This window comes from Semicossyphus pulcher, unplaced genomic scaffold (assembly GCF_022749685.1).
Source record: "Semicossyphus pulcher isolate SPU_LCO1_2020_fin unplaced genomic scaffold, fSemPul1.0.p SCAF_17, whole genome shotgun sequence".
NCBI lineage: Eukaryota > Metazoa > Chordata > Actinopteri > Labriformes > Labridae > Semicossyphus > Semicossyphus pulcher.
Window position 1 is genome coordinate 860210 of NW_027211681.1, and position 21378 is coordinate 881587.

General features: G+C 40.4%; 2 protein-coding genes across 7 annotated transcripts in view; both read right to left on the bottom strand.

The window, feature by feature from the left end:
- The window catches only part of rgs12b (regulator of G protein signaling 12b), a 46229-nt gene extending 30648 nt beyond the window's left edge, over positions 1 to 15581 (bottom strand). For both annotated transcript variants that reach the window (XM_069665383.1, XM_069665384.1), the window contains exons 1-4: positions 14300 to 15581; positions 13115 to 13354; positions 11693 to 12679; positions 8348 to 8467 (exon numbers count right to left, since the gene is read on the bottom strand). In XM_069665383.1, the coding sequence (XP_069521484.1) occupies positions 8348 to 8467; positions 11693 to 12679; positions 13115 to 13354; positions 14300 to 15379 (2427 nt within the window). In that variant the 5' untranslated portion in view covers positions 15380 to 15581. The remainder of the gene's footprint in view (positions 1 to 8347; positions 8468 to 11692; positions 12680 to 13114; positions 13355 to 14299) is intronic.
- Positions 15582 to 18919: 3338 nt separating this feature from the next.
- htt (huntingtin) overlaps positions 18920 to 21378 on the bottom strand; it is a 38917-nt gene continuing 36458 nt past the window's right edge. For all 5 annotated transcript variants that reach the window (XM_069665247.1, XM_069665246.1, XM_069665244.1 and 2 more), the window contains one exon: positions 18920 to 21302. In XM_069665247.1, coding sequence (XP_069521348.1) covers positions 21089 to 21302 — 214 coding nt within the window. In that variant the 3' untranslated portion in view covers positions 18920 to 21088. The remainder of the gene's footprint in view (positions 21303 to 21378) is intronic.

Below are 21378 nucleotides of genomic sequence, written 5' to 3' on the forward strand. Positions count from 1 at the left end.
TGTTGCTGTCCTCTCTTGAGCCTAATTCCTGTGGTCTAGCTGAGCAGCTCTGTTTCCTTTGTGTGTGTGTGTGTGTGTGTGTGTGTGTGTGTGTGTGTGTGTGTGTGTACACTCTTAGAAACAAGGGTTTCAAAAGAGTTCTTCCTGAGGGGCTAAGGTTCTACCCAAGAACAATTGCTTCTGAAAAATCATGTGTATGCTAATACACATGAATAAAGGCTTCTTTGTGAGACTAATGGGCTCCATTAAGAACCCCTTTTATCCACCAAACATTGATATGGATTTATCTGGAATCTTCAATTCATTTTACTTGTGTTCTGCCATAGTTGATATCTTAACCATAATTTCATGCCATACAATAGTTAAAAGTGCACCTGTAATGAACTGGCACTATGTTGTATGTATGTACAGTACGTAGCTTAGTGCATCATACTACCTTACTGGTATACAGTGAAGAGACTATGACTGCACATTATGCAGAGATGAGGTTCATTCCAATCCAGAGCCCGAATGACTACATGTGTTTTTGCTTTTAATCACTGGCCTGTTTTATATTCATCTGTGGTATCTGTGGACGATGGTATTGGTTCCTGATAGAAGAAGGGGATACCCTGTCTATATATTAACTTTCTCTAAGAAATCAGGCCAGCCTTGATTTGACCAGGTCATCATTCAACACACTTTCCTTTACAGATGTAGACACTGGCCTGCTTCTCGTCACATCTCACTACATGCTCAATACTCTTTTTTTGCATTCCTATAGACCTGTGTGGTGAATCTGGAAAGAACCGGATTATAAAACATCTTTTTTTTAAAAATACATTTTATAAGCTCTTCTTTTACTGCTTATTTTTTTCTCTGAACATAAGAAGATAGAGATGAGTAGCCAACATTTTAGCAGACATGATGATGTGTTCTCATATACACATGCAGGACACATGTTAAAAGTTTAAACTGAGAAAATTATCTTTCCAGATCTGTAATACTGTGTCAAGCAGACCACATATATGTTTTCTAGATTAACAAACTAAACACTTCGGTTATTGTTTACTGCCTCATGTGGGTCATATCAGGTTCCAATGAGTATTATTTGCCAGCCATTATACTATCATGTCCCTGTTGGTTATTGCTTATAGGGTTTTTTTTGGGTGCATGGAGAACATGCTGAAATCCTTCTTAAAGTTAGTTTGCAGGTTAGCCTATCACAAGGAATAAAAGGTATATTGTGGCTAAGTACACTTTCTGGAAATTCAGTTTTCAACCTGTTTTTAATTTTTTTTTTCTTCTCACCGATTTGCAACAGCAGCCCTTGAAATAAGACATCCAGAGAAACAGACTCAGCTACCTTGCTATGAACAGTTTTCAGTGCAATTCCCAGTTTCAATGAATTCCCTGTATACGACAGGATTTTGTACTTGTAAAAAAAGTTAGCGATAAAAACTTACAGCAATACAGAAGGAATCAACAAGTGTTTTTGGAACCAGCTCAAAATATTTTTTGAGAAGACTTTATCATCTCAATGTTTCTTTTTATTTTTGCCTTGCAAACAGAAATAAAAAAAATAAACCTCAACACTGCCCTCTGCTGTCATGAAGGAGGCAAGGCACTGAATATAGCACAGGAAAAGGTTTCTTTCACTTTCTTTCACTGCTACTGTAACACTATTCAGCCTGTGAATTAATGATCACTTAGCTGATCAGGCTTATCACTGATCCCCACTGTGCGTTAGCAATATTAGCCACTGAATAGCTAATGGGGGTGGACAAGTCATCAGTTGTGAACAGACTGACATGAACCTACCCATACCAATACTGCTTGGACAGTGCACTTACACGTGCTGGCCAAAAGAACATAAACACTTATCGGGATCCACAGTGTTTGTTCTTAATGCACCATCAGACAGTGAATATCTGGCCTCTTTGTTACTGGTATCTCAAGCGAAAAATCACTGTCACATCTTTATTAATGATGACGCATACTGCTACTTGGTATTCATTCATTCATTCATTCATTTGACTTGCATGTGTGGGTGGTGCCTTTTAAAAGTGGTGATTTAAAGGTGGTTACTGATGTATCAGTGACACACTCTGCAAAATTATGCAAGAAATAGGAGAAATCTTGACATTCAAAATGACTCATGCTAAACTGGTCAGACGTATACTGAGACACACTACAGAGTGAAAAGATACTTGGCAGAGTGTTTGCGTAACTACTACTGCAACGTTAGCTTTTTTCCTGGTAAGCTTCTTAATTTATCTGCACTTTTAACTGAGAACACAGTCATTCATTTGACTTATCACATGACACTGTTTGATTGTGCCTATGTGGTAAACTGCACCCATCTAGCACTGGATGAAGATAAAAAGAAGCGTTTATTTAAAGATGCAGCTCCATCTGATGTGATTCCTGGCCTCCTGAGGTGTTACATGCACAGGAGCAGTGTTGATCCTGTGTTATCATCTGATTTTCCCTTACCAACACATTCTGCTCACAGCGGGTATCACGAGGAACACACACACACCCTCACACGATGGGGATACACACACGCACGCATGCATGCACACACACACACACACACACACACACACACACATACACACACACACACACACACACACACACACACACACACATGCTGGGATGCTGGGTCAGAGGGCTGGAAGGCCTCTCTTTTCTCACTGCTGTGTTTAGTGGAATAAAGTCCTGTGCTGTTTTCCACCAAAGTGCCAAAACCCTTCACACACACACACACACACACACACACACGCACACACACACACACACACAGACACACACACACACACACACACACACACACACACACACACACACACACACCACACACACCACACACACACACACACACACACACACAGTAGTGCTACATTAAAACAATACTTTGGATACCATGATCTAGTTGCAAACACTATTATATATACATACTTGAACTTTTTCAGATATATTCGAATTATTTTATAATACTCAAATAAGTGGTTTAACATTACTTGGCAGGTGAGATTTCTATGCCAGATCACATCAGCCAAACAATTACTAAAAAAAAAATCAATCCTAAGGAACCATGAAACAAAAACAAACCAACAGAATCAACAGGTTTCCCTATCACGCAACAGAACCAAAAAGACCCCGATGATTGGCCTGTACAGGTCACATGAGATGTTTAGCTTTCAATGACAGCTTTGCAAGAACAGCAGGAAAAGATAGCACAGCAGTTAACAGATGAAAATAAGGGGGAAACCCAGGTTTAGTTAGGTTGTTTATACATATAACACAACTACAGGAGTCGATGAGGTTTGAAATTCAGAAATTAACCTGTAGTCTTGCTATTTGTGACAAAAGCAAGACTTCTATCTTGCGTCTTCAATGGATTCAAATATAGACTGCATCAGGTAGAAGAAAAAAACACATAAACAAACATTTTTCCACAGCTCTTTTACTCACTGGATCAGCGGCTCTTTCAGAATCCACGATCAAAGTTTGCTGCTCCATGAAGGAAGTAATCCTCAGCACTGCATGAGAGACCTTCCCCCAGTACACATTGTTATCAGCTGTTGAATGTCTGTGTGTGTTTGTGCCTGAATGTGTGTTGTGAATGTTTGTGTGTGTGTGTGTGTCTGTGTGTGTATCAGCGTGTGTGTGTGTGTGTTTGTGTGTGTGTGTGTGTGTGTGCTTGTAGAGTGTCAAAGCAGCAAAACTTGATGGCTTTCAAATGTCCAAACCGCTACAATGTCACTGCTGCTGGTTTCCTCTTCCCTCTCTCTGTCATCCCCCATCCTCCTCCCTCTCTTTCGTCTCCCTCGCCCTGCCTCTCTGCTCTCCCCCTCCTCTTTCTCTGCTTTCCACCCACCCACTTATAATTTCTATTCCACCCACACTGCTGTGGGATGAGAGATGCACTATACAAACACTCAGACAAATGCGGAGGCACGGTTGCAGAGGGAGACCCCTCGCCATTAAGGAACACACACCCACACATAAAATCAGCGCTGAGTTGAATGTGTTACCCTTAGTGCTCTTCTGTCATCTGCTTAGTATGCTTCATGCATGTCTGGGGCACGGAGAGTAAAGTGACATTCACAATAGCTGGAGGGGGGGCCAAAGCAGAGAGGACAGTGAGACAGAGAAAGAGACATGTAGAGAACATAGGGAGTTCTCCTAGTTGACAGCAAGAACTGATATATAGAGATGATAAGGCTGTTTACAGCTGAACTAAGAAGAAGCTGCATTTCTCAAAATGCCTGGACACACAGTGGAGGTACTCACCCTCACACCCCCTCCTGCCTAGGGTGAGGACAGCAGGTAAAGCACCATCACTCACACAAAGTATAAATAAATAGCAAAAAGAACATTTCACTAAAAAGAGGTAAACTATTCAATATCAACCCAGAGAATCACAATGTTTTCCACAATATGGCTTATCAGAATGTCACTCTAAAGCAACTTTGACAATGTTCTGTGTATATTCAATGTGCTCTAAGGACCCACAGACAGAGTTCAGTCAGGTGTCCATTACACTTATTCTAGTCCAGGCTTACAGTGAACTTTAGTGAATCCCAGCACTAGTTTCAGCATATACGTATATGGGCTGTTCATAAAAAGAAAGCCAGATGTGATTTTTTTTCTTTGTTGAAATATATCTGTTTTATTAAAGGAACTTTTACACAATCAGTTATTTGTTATGGTTAGTACTGATTAGTCTGGAAAAACAGTGATACAATGTCTTTTGTGGCTGCACACCAATAAAATAACCGTAATGATGTCATTTGGAATATCTCCATTTGGGGATTACACTTCTCATTTTTTTTAAAAACCTGCATTAAACAGGAACATGGAGTTTTGCACAGACTGCAAAAAAAAAAAAAAGCAAGTGCACATATAAATATAAAGCACACACACATACACACACAAACAATGTTGATGCGGATAAGTTAAAGTTATATTTTCAAAGTTCTCAGTTTTGTTCTATTTGGCGGCACCTAATGCCGATAAAAAGGTATTGAGGACACATACATCCCACTTTGACCAGATGTTTACGGTTGTCATGTTACGGATGTTAGTTGAAGTTCTTGAAGACGTTTCACCTCTCATCTGAAAGGCTTCTTCAGGTTAACGACTCACCCTTGATTACACATCTATTAGCATACTAATGACCTACAGAGGCTTATATTTCTAGCTCCATCCACCAGTCAGACTAGAACTGAAGAAGCCTTTCAGATGAGAGGTGAGACTTCTTCAAGAACTTCAACCAAGTCCAGCTGCCTTTTGGATTAAGCCTAGAATTTAATGCAAGAAGTTTCATCTTCATTCGCAGAAATATGTGTCAGTAGAAACTGAATTTCAATTATTTGTATTTGAATTTGAACAAGCTGAATAGTTGAATAAAACATTTGAATTAGAATCAAATATTTTTTAATTGAATTTATTACTTTAAAATTGAATTTCAATAAACTTGAAACTGAATGTAAAATTCTGAAATTGAATTCAGATGATCGGAAAATTTAAATTCCACATTTAGTTCTCACAATTCAAATTCAGTTCTTGACATAAAATTTCAATTTACTGAGACAAACATCCAGTTGATGAGGAAGAGCAATCAAGTGCAGATTCACAGCACACCTTTTTGGCCAAAAAGCAACAATTTTGTTTCTGACCATTTCCTTCAATACATGGAGCTTCGGTTAGCTACCAGAGCTAATGATAATTAGTTATATTATTACTTCTGGCGGCTACCAAGACCTGCCAGTGGAACTGCTGGTAGCTACCGAGACCTGCCAGAATTAGCTAATTTAGTATATTAGCTGTTTGCCCTACAGCAGCAGAAGCTCCTGGGGGCTGCTGCCACATATTTTGTTCCCATATCCTCCACCCATCATTATGTTGCAGCTTATGAAGGAACATCAGCAATCAGCCTTGCAATCAGCCTATTGTGTGCAACGTTTTGCACTTGTATTTTTGCATTCGACCTGAATGATAATTGGTCTGTTTAAATTTGTCATGTTGCTTACACAGGTGTACCTACGCAATTATCATGCCTTCCAGATTCATCTGAGGACCACTTGAGAATTGTTTGTGTGATGATTTAATCAGTTGGGAGCATGTTAGGCTGATTTTTCATCGTCTTGATGTTGGCCTCTAAAATGTATTTCTTTCTATAGTTTTTTCTTATTATTTTTTTTATACAGCTGGAGGAGAGAAGATGTTTACATTACAGCTGCCCTTTACTGCTGTCATGATACATTGTCTTTATGTACGTTTCTTTTGTGCTTGTGTCTAATGGTTAAGCTCTACAATCACAAGATATGCTGCAAGTCAAGCCTCAAGGTAGTAACACACAAATGCTTACAGTACACAGAATACACACATGCACACTCACACAACTACTGTAGAGAGTCTGAAACTGCTGGAGAGGCTTAACAGTTAAATGTCACGGCTTGCAAGATGGCTGTGTAGTCTGTGTGTGCAATGGTACTGCAATTATCCCTGTGTGTATTGATGTTTTTTTGTGTTATTGATTCAGCGTTGCAATTTGCTTGTGTATGCATGGCTCCTGGTGTATGTGTGTGTGTGTGTGTGTGTGTGTGTGTCTGTGCTGTGTGTGTATATACTGGATGTGCTTTTGTGTTGAGGCCTCACTAACGAGGGGAATGTCAGCTTGTTGGTCATCAGAGCTCATTAGGAGTGCAGGCCAACACTTCAAGCCCCATTCCCCCCACCACCATCACCACATGAACACACAAACACACACACACACACAAAATCTCTCTCTCCTCCCCCCTCTCACCACACAAAGACCTCTCTGTTTGTGGACATTACCGCATGTGCAGCAAGAGAAAAAGGCCTAACGACCGGAAGAAAAGGTAGAATAGACGGGGCTGGAGGGTTGGGGAGTAATGAGGAGAAGAGAAGAGAGAAACCCTGCCATGGGATGGTCCGGCAATGAGATAGAGAAGGATTTAACCATGTATGTAAACACACACAATGGTTGGCAATTCAAATGTCAGCAAAAATTCTGATAAAACCACCATATGATAAATCGAGAGCCTTTAGTTTGAGGTGATGCCAAAAGACGTGGAAATTTGTGGGCACCAACTTATCTGGAAATTGATTTTCCCCTTTTGGAATTTGATTAAATCCGAAGATTCTTCACACAATAAAATATACACAGCAGCTTTAACTGTAATTAAAATAGTTTTTAGCACCATAACTTTAAATCATAACATCTCTCGTTTGAACTCAGCTAATTTTGTATTCCCAGTCTCCCCCTGGTTCATGTCTCTCTCTCAACTGTGCTGTCCAATAAAGGAAGTATGCCAAAAATGTACATTTAAAAAAATCCCCAACCAATGGAACAGTGTGGGATCTGCTTATCTACTCTGAGCTAGCCTCTGTAGCCACTAAATGGAGGAAACATTTAGCTCTCTTCTGATCATTATCATAGGACCAAAACTAATGTTATGAATTGTCCTCGCAGACATCAGGGCTCATAACACACACCATGACGCCGATGAGAATTACACTCAATATTTTCCACTTCAGTTTAACTTTAATGTACAGAATTATCCTGCAGCTATTTAAGAAACTGTTTTTTTATTCACTTTTCCTCTAAAAGCTAACGAATTAAGCTCCAAGAAATGAAAGGTCTCACATTAACGACATTAACATAATTAAAAAGAACATAAACTGAAAAACTAGGCCTTGTCTTGAGGACATTTATAGTGGTAGAAATGATAGCAGTGTATTGTGTTGTTTCTGCCTGAGTATTACAACAGCGGCTGAAGACAGAAAATGCTGTAAAGTAGAACTAAATAGGCATATTGTTAAGCAAACCTCATGCCTCTCAAATGACTGGATTCTAGGTCATTTCTTGCAGCTAAAAGGGAAGCAAAAGTATAATTCTTTCAACAGTGTAGACGTACTGCATCAGGTGAGCAGAATAGGAATTACTAACACATCCAGAGGAATGGCTGCATGTATGAAAAAATTACCTCAATTATTATTAAGTAATTCCCCTTTTCAAAATGCACAGCATGAATACCATCCTGTACATGTCTGTTGGCTGATTCTATGTACTGGCTACTGGCCACTACTGTGTGTATGTTGCTACGGTGATGTGAGAAGAGGGCTTGATGTGTCACGTGAGGATGTATGATGTGCATGAGCTGCTATTATTAGAGAAAGATGTTGCATGTGTGGCTAAAATGTGACAATAACACAGTGGTCAGACTGAGCTAAAGCAGTGAAAAAATACTAAACACCACAGGTGTAAGTTGGGAGATGGAAGTACTTCATATACTCAGTACATAGTTTGTTTTCATGTGTACACTCCTACCTCCAGGTCATCCAGAGACCGGGCCAGGCTGAGACGTTTGGAGCGTCCAAAGGAACGTCTGGCTGAGGAGCGCTGAGGAAGAGGAGGGAAGCCCATGGTCAAACCACGAAAGCGACCACCCTGAGGAAAGAAATATACACATGTTCAAATCACATGCGATACAATGTGTTATACAGGACATATAGGTGGGGGTGGCATTAGCCTTACAGTCAGAGAAGCAAGCTGGTGATGTGATTGTAATTCTAATCCCAAATGACAAAAAGGTTGTGAAGATAGCTAGTGTCACCCTCCCTCAACAATTGCTAAAGGCGCCCCTTAAGTGAGGCACTTCATTTCATACTCAGTGTATACATGAAAGACAGATGCAAGAAATTATATTAAAAAAAAAGTAACAACTAATGTCTGTAAAGGTTCTCAGTCATCCAGGTCATGGTAATTCTAAACTTAATCCAAAAAGCAACTGGACTTGGTTAAAGTACTTTAAGACGTTTCACCTCTCATCTGAAAGGCTTCTTCAGTTCTGACTGATTGGCAGACAGAACTGGCTCTGTAACTAACAACTCATGTATTTAATACGTTTTAATAATAATAACTAATTTTTTAAAATAGTTTTAATGCTATTGAATGGAAACTTTACAGTGTTTACGCTGTAGGTGGAGTGTCTGTTTGCACAGCTATAACAGCCAGTAGCCAGGGTAATGCAGTGTTAATTTATCCATACAAGTTTGACATCAAAACTTCCCATGGACCATAAACCTTTTTTGCACTATGCAAATATAAATGATCAAAGACATACTAAAGTTCAAAAAGGTTATGATAAATGGCACCATTATAAACAGCATTCCACTGTTTCTCACACACTATGACTGATGCATGTGTGGGACAGGTGATGTAGAAATTTGAATGTCTAAAGTGTCAATTTATTAAAAATACAACATGACATGTTGCCATTCTTACATGACAGCTTAAATGAGGAGATTTCTGCAGCTTTGCCTGAAGCGTACACATGCATGTCTGTTGAAGATGGGTTTCGTTTCTCCACTTAAATGTTAAATTCCACATGTTAGACACGGGCATGTACAGTCCTGTGATTTTGCCTCTACTACCTGGTAGTACTTAGTCAAGCCCTCAACCACAGCTGACACACAAACAGGATGGACATTTTAACAACAACACTTTGTTTATTCCATTAAATAGTAATACTATACAAAGAATATTCAACATGGTGTAACAATTTTGTAAGGTATGCTGCGGTGGTAGCCCACTGACTAGAATTACATTATAATTGTCCAGTTGCTTTGAACTGAAGGAGAATACAGTAAGCTCAGTCAATCACTGCATTTACAAGTCTTTAGTAAGAGTTTCACAACTTTTGTCTTTTTTTATTTAGAGAATAGCAGAAATATTTGGAAATATTCAGCTTATTTCACCCCTCTCACAGATAGCATTTATTCTGCAGGAGAGAGCGTCAGTCAGTGGACCCCCATGGATAATAATGACTAATTAATCAATGCTGCCAGACTCTAGAGGCCAAACTGTGACACATGTTGAATCTGACTGTCTGATTAAGAGCAGGTCTTGTCAGCATTTCATCAGGAGATGACCAGTGGTGTTGCCTGGATACCGAGTCAACCCTGTGTCTGTGTTCGTGTTTGTCTGTCAGATAACACAGACTTGAACACTTGATTACATGTGTGCAAAAAAATTCTTACATGACCTCTCTTTAGCCTGGTCAGAATAAAACATGACTTAATTGTAATCGCAATCAATCATAACAAAAGCATGACATAAGAAAAGGTTTTATGAGAGAAGCTGTGATTTGGATTAAAATGGAAATGAGAAAGAGTTGATCTGACTCAGTAGTGCTGGGGTTGTTTTGGGTGTGGCTGCAGCAGAACTTTTTCAAAAGAACATCTGAGGACTACAATTTTGTGGAAAAGCCTCAACTGTTATCCGTGCAGCTGATCTTGTGCCCCTCTCCCTCACACCAACAGACACACACACACACACACACACACACACACACACACACACACACACACACACACACACACACACACACACAATGTCACAGAAAAGAGGCATCCTTCCTGTTTACAACAACACAGCTGTAGACATGGAAACCAAACACACACACCATTTTTTCATAAAGTGGGCAGAGGGTTTATGGAGGGCGAGGGGTTTAGATGGTAAAACAGTGCCACCATGTGGCAAATACGTAAAATCAAAATAGTTTTAAAAAGGATAAAAAGAACTACATCGATAGTACAGCACAGCTACATTCATCACAGCACAATCTGCACTTATTTGAAGGCCTGAAATAATGGCTTACCATTACCATGACAGCCACATCTTTCAAAGCCAAGTGTCTCCAGTCAGCCTTGTTCAGAGGTGTTAACATCCACCTTCCTGTCACTCACAGCCTCTACCCTGGCTCTGGTCTTGTAAACTTTTCCTCTGACTGTCCCCAGGGGGTCCCTGGAACACTTTTCACCTCAAGTTTTACTTGGTGAAGCACCAGCTTTGCTAAATACCAAGTGACGAGAGTTCATCCCAAGTACAATGTAAGATCATTCAGACCATATGCAGTCAGGCTGTATATATCTTTCCCTCTATGACTCTTTAATGCTTCTAGAGATTAGAATAGAAGAGACACAGTCAATTATGTAATGTATATCAATTCAAGAGGAAATGTATTCTGCAAAAAGAATGCAGCCAAAGTAGTCTAGTCTAGTTTTGTACTAAGTCTCATTACGGTGGGAAGCAGGTGGCTTACAGGGGAAGGCAGATGCGTAGCTGCTGCATAAAACATGATCTGATACTGGAGTAGTGGGGATAAATTACTTATCTATCCATTTGTACAAAGTCTGGGGAGAGAGCCAACTAGGGTACTCCCAATACTCAATATAGTACAGGGATGTTTGGTAGGGTAAGGTTCATTGCAGCTTCAAAACCACTGGAAAAATGTCACATCTGTGCGAGAGAAGTTCAATGCTAGGCAATGAAAAGAAGAGGGTGAGAATGTGATGGGGAGCAGTGGGATGAAAAAAGAAGGATTTATGGCCTCAATAAACTGCACTCTTGGATACACTCTAGTCACAGTAAATTTCCACAGCAGGGGTATGTGATGGGGGATGCTACCTGCTATCTGGGCTTCTCATCTCATGGTCACTTTTAACACAACTCTTCCAAAAGTCTAATGCCCACAATTTGGCACAGCATAACACATTACTGAATGCAGTATGACTAAAAAAAAGTCTCACTATCTAAAAGGATAATATTTTGAAATACAAATGTAAAAAAAAATAAATTGATAGGAAAGACAAATAGAAATGTAAAACTAACCCTTTTCTCTCCCTCCTTTGCATTCCCTCGTTTTTTCTCCCTTTCACTTTTCTCTGCTCCGGCTCTCTCTCTGTCCCCAGCACCAAATAGCTTCTTAGCCCACTCATCTTTCTGAACAGCCAGCCGGTGGGTGTGGGAGTGGGGATGTGTAGGAGGAGGAGGAGGCTGACTCCCTCCAGGTGGTGGCAGGTGGTCTCCTGGGGCCAAGGGGGCCCGGTAGCGGTCAGCTGGGATCTTATTCATGGGTGGGGGCAGGGTGCTGCAGTTAGCTGAAGACCATCCGTCCGTGGATTCAGCGTAGGACTCCTGATCGCTGCTCACGCCCTGAAGGTGGCTGTGGTGGTGCTGCTGTCGCCAGTCTCTTAGCACATGGACTGGCAGCCACCGCTGCTGCTCCACCCCTGCTCCTCCTACCACTCTCTTTTCTCCTCCCCCCATAGCTCCTCCCCGCTTCCCTTGTGAGTAGTGGTGTGGGTGGACCCCTCTGGAGTGCCTGCCAGGAACATCTGGGTGAGCCAAGGGGAGAGGGTGTGGGAGGTCAGCCAGGTGTGGTTCGTGACGATGGTGGCCATTTCTGAGAGCTGGTGGAGGAGGAGGAGGAGGAGGTGGGTGAGGGGCTGCAGCTCCTAGGGTAGGGCTCCAGGCCTGTTGTGAGGAAGGTGGGCTGTCCCAGTGGCGTGGCCCAGAGATGTGGTTTGGAGGACCTCCAAGGTCTACTAAGAGCACCCTGTTGCTCTTCTCCTCTGGTAAAAAGTTGCAGATACCACTGTCACTGTTGCTGCTGGTGCTGTGGTTCTGCTGGGCATCGTTGTCTGGATCATGGAATGCCCGAGCCCGGACCCCCTCAATGTTGTCCCCCATGTCCCTGTAAAGGACGGAGACAAACTGGAGGAGAGGCTGAGAACTGGGTGGGAATTCCAGGCAGCCTCCTGTGTCTGGGTCTGGGGTGCACTCAAAGCCAAACCTTTTTGCTACTCCTGAATGGACCTTGAGAAATGAGCAAAGGAAAATGTTTGCTAAGTTGCTATTTATTTATTACATGAAATGTAGCCTTTTGGAAGCCTCTGGCTGATAAGCAGCATTAAGACTTAGTGAACTTTGGTGGGCACCAGGTTTTCTGTAAAACATCCATGGCAATGACAATGTCATAACTTTATTACTTCCTTGTTAATATTTACTCATTTAAATCATTAAATTCACTTTTTAAATGCCATTTTCAGCGGCTTTGTTAAGATAAAATGTAACACTAATGAATACGGTTTTCTATTGGCACAATACAAATATCCAATACTTTATAATGTCACAGGAACAGCCTATGTCTAAATCTGTATAAATAAAATAACCCAGATATTGTTTTAGTAAAGGGAAGTTAAATTCTGTCAGAAATGTTATTGTATCAACTCACTGTCTCTCTATTCATACCTGGTGGTGACAGAGGTCTGGATCTACGATGAACACATGACAGGAAGTCCTCAAACTGCCCTCTTCACCTCGCCCGTGGCTAAAGAAAGAATCTTCCTGGTCATCAGTGGCCTGCATCGTGACCAGCCCAAAGAATCGGCGGTCATCTGGACAACAGGCACTGAAGGCTAGTTTTTCTGCAGGATAGGTGGCCAGAACCTGACCTCTGTCGCTGCACAGACGCACACTGTCATGCATGACCTGGTGGGAAAGAGTAAGTACATGTTATAATATAAAATAAGGCAAAGAGAATGCAACAATCACAATGTCTGTTAAGCAGACACTCTCTTTGCATGTGGTTTGAACTTCCCTTACTGATAAACACTTTAGTTATGGCTTGCTCAGGCTTGCCTTGGACCAGCTCCTAGTTTGCTGAAACAGGCTTAGACTGCCAGTGGACATCCCATGATGCTTTGAGCCACTCTCTCCTCCATGTGCGACAGACTGACATACACTGCTACTATAATTATTATGATAAGTCATATTTCTATGGTCATCATAGTTGTTATTGTTGAGTATCTTTGTCTGACTGACTGTGTCTGTCTTTCAGTCTCTCTCGTCCTCCCTCTTCTCTTTTTATCTTAGCCCTGGTCATGGCAGATGGCCGTCCACCAGCCAGGCTCTACTCAAGGTTTGTGCCCGTAAAATTGGAAAAGTTGGATCTCTGTGAATAACGTTTATGAGAATTAACATGACTTGATTTACCAGACATGTATTACATATTAAAAGACATTGCATGTTGATACACAGTGTTTAAACTACTAAAATGCAGTAGCTTTATTTACTATTTTCTATTTTTCAGTACTTTCAGAGCAAATGCAGTATTAAAGATCAAACGTTTCAGAAGCCTAGGCAAAATTAATAAGAAAATATTCTCATCAGATACAATGTTACAATGTTACATTTTCATTTAGCAGACGCTTTTGTCCAAAGCGACTAACATCTGAGAGTTAATACAACACAAGCAACGATCAAGACAGGGAACGAAATCAGTAAGTGCCAAAAAACATGTGCGATCGGACAATGGTTCCCACAGGCAGTATATAGGGCGTTTTTTTCCCCCGTTTTTAAAAATAATAATCATCAACATCAGCAACATCAACAAGATCAGTATAGAATAGAATAGAAATTTTTATTTTACCACACCTTCATAAGAACCAGTGAGTGGATCTTTTGCTCGGCCCGGAGGCGTCTCATGCTGCATCTTATCGCTTGCAGGCTGTCATTCTCTAAACTCATCCCTGTGGAGGCCAGCTCAATAGAGCCCAGATAGCCAACAATCATGCCCACATTTAGGATGCCCTCGCTGGGCTCTAAGACCAAGTCACCCCCATCTCCTACGTCCAAGTCATGCTCTTCATGGTGGTGAAGGTGGAGCTGACGAAAATCTGAGTCCAGAAAGACGGAGTCATCATTTAGAACTTGGGCCATCTCCTCTTCAGAGAGAAGGTTGGGGTTGCTCTGGAAACAAGAGGAGTTCTGATATGGAGAGAACTCTGGATCAGAGAGCGGATGTGGCTTTGTTGATGGGCTAACTCCGGGTCTCTCCTTGTCGGAGCTGCTGGAGGAGTGACTGGAGTTTTCAAAGATCATGTTAAAAATTCCTCCGGACTGCAGCTCCGCCACCACCTTCTCTGCCCTGTTGATGCCTTGCTGCTTAGAATCCAGCTTGGGTTTGTACCACCCCCCACGGGTTCCACAGCCTGACCTGCTGTTATTAGTGTTGTTAACACTGTTGTCATAGAAACGATCCAACTCATCCTCACTAGAGCAAGAGTCCAGGTAAGATGCTGCCATTGCATTGCTGCTATGGTGACGACTTCCGGTAGACCGTTGGTGGTGATGGTGCCGCCTGTGATGTTCTCCCTCAGCGATAACCAGTTTCAAGACACCAGAGCAGCGTCCAATCAGTTTGACCACATCTTCATGGGACGCTTTGGAGACATTAATGTCATTGACAGAAAGAATGTAGTCTCCTGAACGCAAACCTACATACTCAGCAGGGCTCCCTTTCAGGATGCAGCTGAGGACACATGGACTTTGGCCTGAGAGTGTAAAGCCATAGCCTGTTCTTCCTCTTGCCACTTCCACAGCTCGGATGCGACCTTGCTGCATAGAGGAGGTGGATGGTTGAGGCTGGTTGAGCCCACTTCCACCACGGGGCCGTCTTTTGGATGATACATCCCCTTGCCTAAACATGGTACCAGGGAACTTCCTTTTGTCCATCAATCCAGTAAGTTTTAATCATTCATAGTTGTCCCAGAGCTCCGATTAAGGAGGAGCATAAGGAGGAGAAACATAAACAATATCTATTGGGTCGTCAAACTTGTCTTCGGCCAAGCTGCTTGAATACTGATCAGTTCTTTATGCAGCAGAGGGGTGGAAGTTTGGCCGTTGTTCAGCCTTGCTGTGGAAGAATTCCCATTGTGGTATCACTCTCTCTCACCCAATTTTCAGGTGCAGTTACCTGCAGCATAACAGAACACAACTAAGTTAGAGATAAGAGCATCTTTAACATGGTTTGGTTGTCCCATTATGAGCCTTTATCATACATTTATTCTGTACATAGATCAAATATGTTGTCTGTCTAGTATTAGAACTATTATTAAAACACCAAAATGTTAAAGAAAGGCTACAGTGTTATGAATGTCAATACTTATTATTGTGAGCACACGTTACTGGGAAGAGACCCTATACACAGCCACACCTGCGAAAGGTGGAGTCACTGTAGCTCTGTCCAATGAAAAATAAGTTTCCACACCAGAAACGTTTTCACACCTGGCCGGCATGCAGGTAAAGTTAGATCCATCCTAAAACAAACGTAACTTCTGGGAATGTCAGTTTTTATCTATAAATTTCGCTTATTGTCAACTTGACTGTGACTTGTTTGTGTTAACATCTGTTTGCTTGTAAAACGTCTTAAACATTCAAAAAAAGACTGTAAAGCCAATGTTAACGTTAGCAGAGATTAGCTAAGGCGTCACTGTTAGCTTAGTTAGCTGTACATGCTAGCACAGCTACACGTAAGCAATGCTTGCAATTGTCGCTGTATTATGACATGTAATATGTTATATGTATGTACATGTTAAACTATGTTTTTCACTTTACAATCAGTGGTGTGTAATTTTGTTTCTGATAATTAATAAGAGTTTAAAAAAACCCGATTCTTTCCGAGACTTGCTGATCCAAAGTGCATTCACCCCTGCTTAAACTATAGTCCCGCCCCCCGATTTCCACTTCTTTGGAATGTCGGTCTGTAACTATAGCAATGGCAGTGTACACAGACTTTTATATCCTGTCATTGGTTTTCCGAGTTGTCAGTCAGACAGCGAACAGTTATGTGGATAAATTGGCAAAAGTTAGTTTGAGAAATCACAAATAAAAGTAGCCACAGTATCATATTCCACAAGTGTTAAAACTCAATATCACAAAAGTAGACGTCTAAGTCCCTTTTGGAATTATTTAGAGACGTTTCGGAAGTAGAGTGCACATATCGATCTGTCTTTTACCATCACAAAGCGAAACAGCAAACGACAACAGCTGGCTACAATACATATGAGTTGTAAAGCAGGGATGGCTAAGTAAAAGGTGGATTCGTTTAATGTTCCACAACAAAGATGTTTGGTCTAGCGGTTTCACTCAGATTTTTAAATACCTTACGTCTTGGTGTCCGACGGTGGGGCTAGTTGGGCAATGCCCATAATTACGTATCCAGGCTAAGTTAGGTAAACTCAGGGACGATGGGTAAACAAAAGAAAAGGCTGCACCATCTGGCGAAGTTGCCTTAAGAGGAGGAGGTCTGGAGGAGAGGGAGGTGTGTTCAGAGCGGGCAACCGGAGTGGGGGTGGTGGGTTAAAAGTTCATTAACTTGCTGCTGCATTCTCTCTGATTACTGTATTTCTGACACAAAGTGTCTTGGCTGTTTGTCATGTCAGTCTCTATGTATTTTCGGGGACTGAAGGCCCTTCAACTGTAGGCTACCACAGCTAACACCTTGAAAAGCTTCCACATAAGAGCAGCTCAATCTAATACTTTCGAGTGGAAGAGTTGTTTTTCCATGCCAGTAAATAGAAGCTGAGAAATAAGAAATCTACTCGTCTGAATGTCACAATAAATACATTATGTTGGAGTGCTTAACTATGATACATGACCCATTTCAGCACAGCGCATACACACATTACACATGTTCTTTGTTTATAACACAATATCACATTTTTACTTACTAAACTTTACTTACTAAAGTTTTAAAATGTTTCAATATAGAGTTGCAGTGGGCTCTATAAACATATCTAAATCACTGTTTGGACATTAGTTCATTGTCTCTCCAACTTTTAATCAAAACCTGTTCAGCTCAATGTGATGTTTGCTTTTTTGGTTTGTATGGCAAATATGTAAAGTGCTTTGTTTATGTGTTCATCATACAGATAATATGGTTAACCACAAAAAATTCAGCCATGTACTGTCTGTGATGTACAGTTGTGCCATCACGATTTCGGCTCATGAACCATATGGCAGCTGTCTGGTAATCCTGTTAATACCTTTTAATCATGAGCCACCCATCTTAATGTATGTTGTAAAACCAGAGCAAACTGTTGTGACTATGAAAGGACATTATAGCCTGAATGAGAAGAATAAAATTAAACAAAATGCTCTAACTCTATAGTGGTACAGGTTAGTTGGAGTTACAGTTAAAGGTTTAAAAACAGGCTTTAAATGTGTTTTGTATAACTCATTTAAATGTATTATCTAATGTCAGTAAATCATGCATTCTTTCTTAGCTTGATCATTTGACGCTTTAGTGGTGAAAGCTTGTTTGTTTGGACAGAGTGAGAGGAAGTAGAATATTTTAATGGTTGTATCCTCATAGTGGATCCTGTGTGTGCGGAGCAGGTGTGTAAAACCTTTATCTGAAACACAACAACCCATCTAGTAGTTTGCCAGCTCAGTAGTTTAGTTTACATGGAGAAAGACACACAAGTCAAACATCACAAAGGATAATATTTACATTATTAAATAATTTATTCATTTCTACAACAAAACAAAATGCAGGTATTAATCTCCTCAAATATTAGAATTAACTGAAGAACACAATATCTTTCATCCATAGACATTACAGGTAGTAAAAATAAATAAGATGGTAAAGAGGGTCCAGTGTCCTGTTAATGGTCCTTTTGCAGCCTTTGCTTCTTTTATAATCTTCAGAGAATTCTTGGAAAATGTATTACCAAGTTTTGGTTACCTGTGTTTTCTAGAAAGAGGAAAACAGCGTGTATTCTTTTAAAAACAAGGACAGACATGCTAATTTTCGAAGAGAAGTGACATTATAATGCATCTAAAACATTTGACAGAGAAAGGAATTAATCATTGATTCTCAACTTTTTTTTTCTTCTTTCTGAGCAGTTGACTCTTCATCTGGAGAAAAATTAAGTCTTAAAGGGAAGCATGTTAAATTAGTTGTACATGACCTTTGTCCACAACCTCCACGCCCATCTCCAAAAACCACAAAAGATTTCTAGTTAACTGCATTATCCCTGCAGGGGTCCCACTCAGCCTTTGCCCTAAGCTGGGTAAAATACTGAAAGACAAGATGAAAAGAAAGGATTCTCCTTCCTGTTTTTGAATATACTTCAACATTTTCAGTAATGCAAGAATTTTTTTTTTCTCCACATACATCCGAAGACTGTTTATTTGAGAAAACAGGGCTCATTTAGGCCTATTTAATCAACTTAAGGGAGACCTAACGTTGGACTTCCAAAAACAGCTGAAGAGGACTCAGTTTTTTATTGTGTGAATACATTATTTTAACATGATCAAAAAGAAGCCAGTCACATTTCTTCTAAGGTTGGAAAGTGGTAACATATTTAGCATACAAATAACCTAAGTTTTTTACTTTTATGAATTGTACGACTCATTGCATATCCAGAAAGCGCCTTACATCAACAAGAGACACATTTCCAAGTTTTCAAGTGCTAGGTGTATTTAAAATTCTGCACAAAGACAATGAATAATGAAATATTAACCAATCTCTAAAAGAGGCAAAATATTCAAAGCTCAACAAAAACAAAACTGCTTTTCGACGTTTAATCACTATGCTACACTTCCTCATCTGTTGATTTGTCAAAGCTGCTGTTGGTTTCTAAGGTTACAAGGCTCCCTTTGGATTGTGTTGCATCTCTTCTGCACAACGGTCATGGCAACCATACCTACAGAAATACACTATTAAAGACTATGCACGAAAATAGCAGTAATGCTAAGCATGCTTTCAAGCTTTTCAGTGTACAGGACATACATATATATTCAGTCTTTATCTAAGGCAAGTGTATGTACAGGGTAACAACGCCCAGCACGCTCCCAGGCAACTCGGGGTCAAGTCTTCAATAAAATACCATAAGCTTGTCGATGTCTGCATTTTGCAATCTGCTAATTCACCATTTTTCTTTTTGTCACGTGTTTGTGTGTATTAAGACAGAAAAAACATCACATAATCTTACTTTCTATTTTAGGCTCTCTCATCTTTACACATTTCTTATTTTATCATGCACCATGGCTTTCATATTACTTTACAATTACTTTTTACAAGATACGAAGGTAACCCCATTTAAAGACCGACTGCAAATTACTTCCAGTCTTACAACAACAATAAATCACATCTTACATCCTGAGAATTAAAAAAGTACAAGAAATGGACAGGTGTAATCATTCAGGTACAATGCGGAGCATACAGGACTTGAATACAATTTAAAAAAAGACGTGGCAGATTAGCAATATCATATAATCATACGAGGAAATGCTTTGTCCCCCTGCTACTGGATTAAAAAAAAGTAAAGACGACATCACTGCTATTTTGGTATTTCTCTTGCTTCATAGTTTCAACCCTCTCAAGTGTTGCTATATGGGCCCTAACACAGTTAAAATTAAATATAATTTTCAAAAGGAAGAAGAAAATGGGATTTAAAAAAAAATTATATATTTTAAGTATGTACCCGTCTAGTTCTTTGTCCACTCAATTCAACATTCACGATAGGTGACCGCACAGACACAGGAATAATAGCAACTTGTTGAAATGGGGGCAAACAAGTCGATTTCTGGTGTGTCAAGTATAATTTATGTATGTATGTATAATTTCATCATTCATCCCCTTCTTCTCATCATCATTAGAAAGAAAAAAAAACAATGGCTATAATTGATCATAATTACACATAAACTATTTTCTGTTTTACTTATGTGTTGAACTGACCACATTAAGGGAAATTTAGCAGGTATTTCTGACCTTTGTGTCAGCCTATTGTCAGTAGCCTAACCAGACCTTAAGCACTCTTAAAATAACGCACCAAAAAATAGATTCATTGAAACTTTCAATATAGTAAATACTTTGCATTTTATATTTTGCTTTACTGACAACAAAATACTTAAGAGAGTTTTCACACGAAAATAAAATCCAAATTTGTATTTTGTTAGTGTTTTTTATAGCTCTTTATTCAACGTGCTGGGTAGGAGGAAGTGTTCAAGGTGCTGTTATTCGAGGAATGGTCTGTGGGGGGCTGGGTGATAGTGGGCAGAACTGGATTTTGAAGGATTTGCAGCCAATGTACTTCAAATAGGTGCACTCTCCAAACAGTCCTGTTATTTAACAAACATCCTAAAACTGACATTGACTCAGACATCCCCTTAGTTTTGCCTTATGCTCACTCCACTGAATTCATCATGGTGACTTCAGTTGTAGTCATTCATATCAGTGTAAAGAAGGAAAGGGATGAGGCTACAGTAGATTTTTCTAAACATTCTCTTCTTCCCCTCCATCAAAACTCAAGGGGAAACTTTACATGGAGATGTAATTTTTTTTGCCCTACCACATTTATTTGAATCCACTTTTCACCCCATGCTTCTCTTCCCCCCGCCTTTCTGTGCATTCAGGTTCATCTCAGTCCGTTGCCTTCAGAGCGATGTGTCTTGATGGATTGACTGCAGGCAGCCCAGCAGCTGGTAATAAGGGCTGCCTGGTGAAGCCACAGTCTCAAAGACAGACTGGAAAGCCCTGCGGTCCAGCTCCTCATCGATCTGGTGCCGATAGAAATCCATGGCAACCAGGCAGAACAGGTTGACATCCACCACCTCGCTGGAGCCCATTCTGCTGATCACTTGTGGCAGTCTAGTTAAGAGGAGGGGGTCAAGGACAACAGAGCAAACTGTTTCGTAAGCTGTGCATTAACAATTTGCTGTTACAT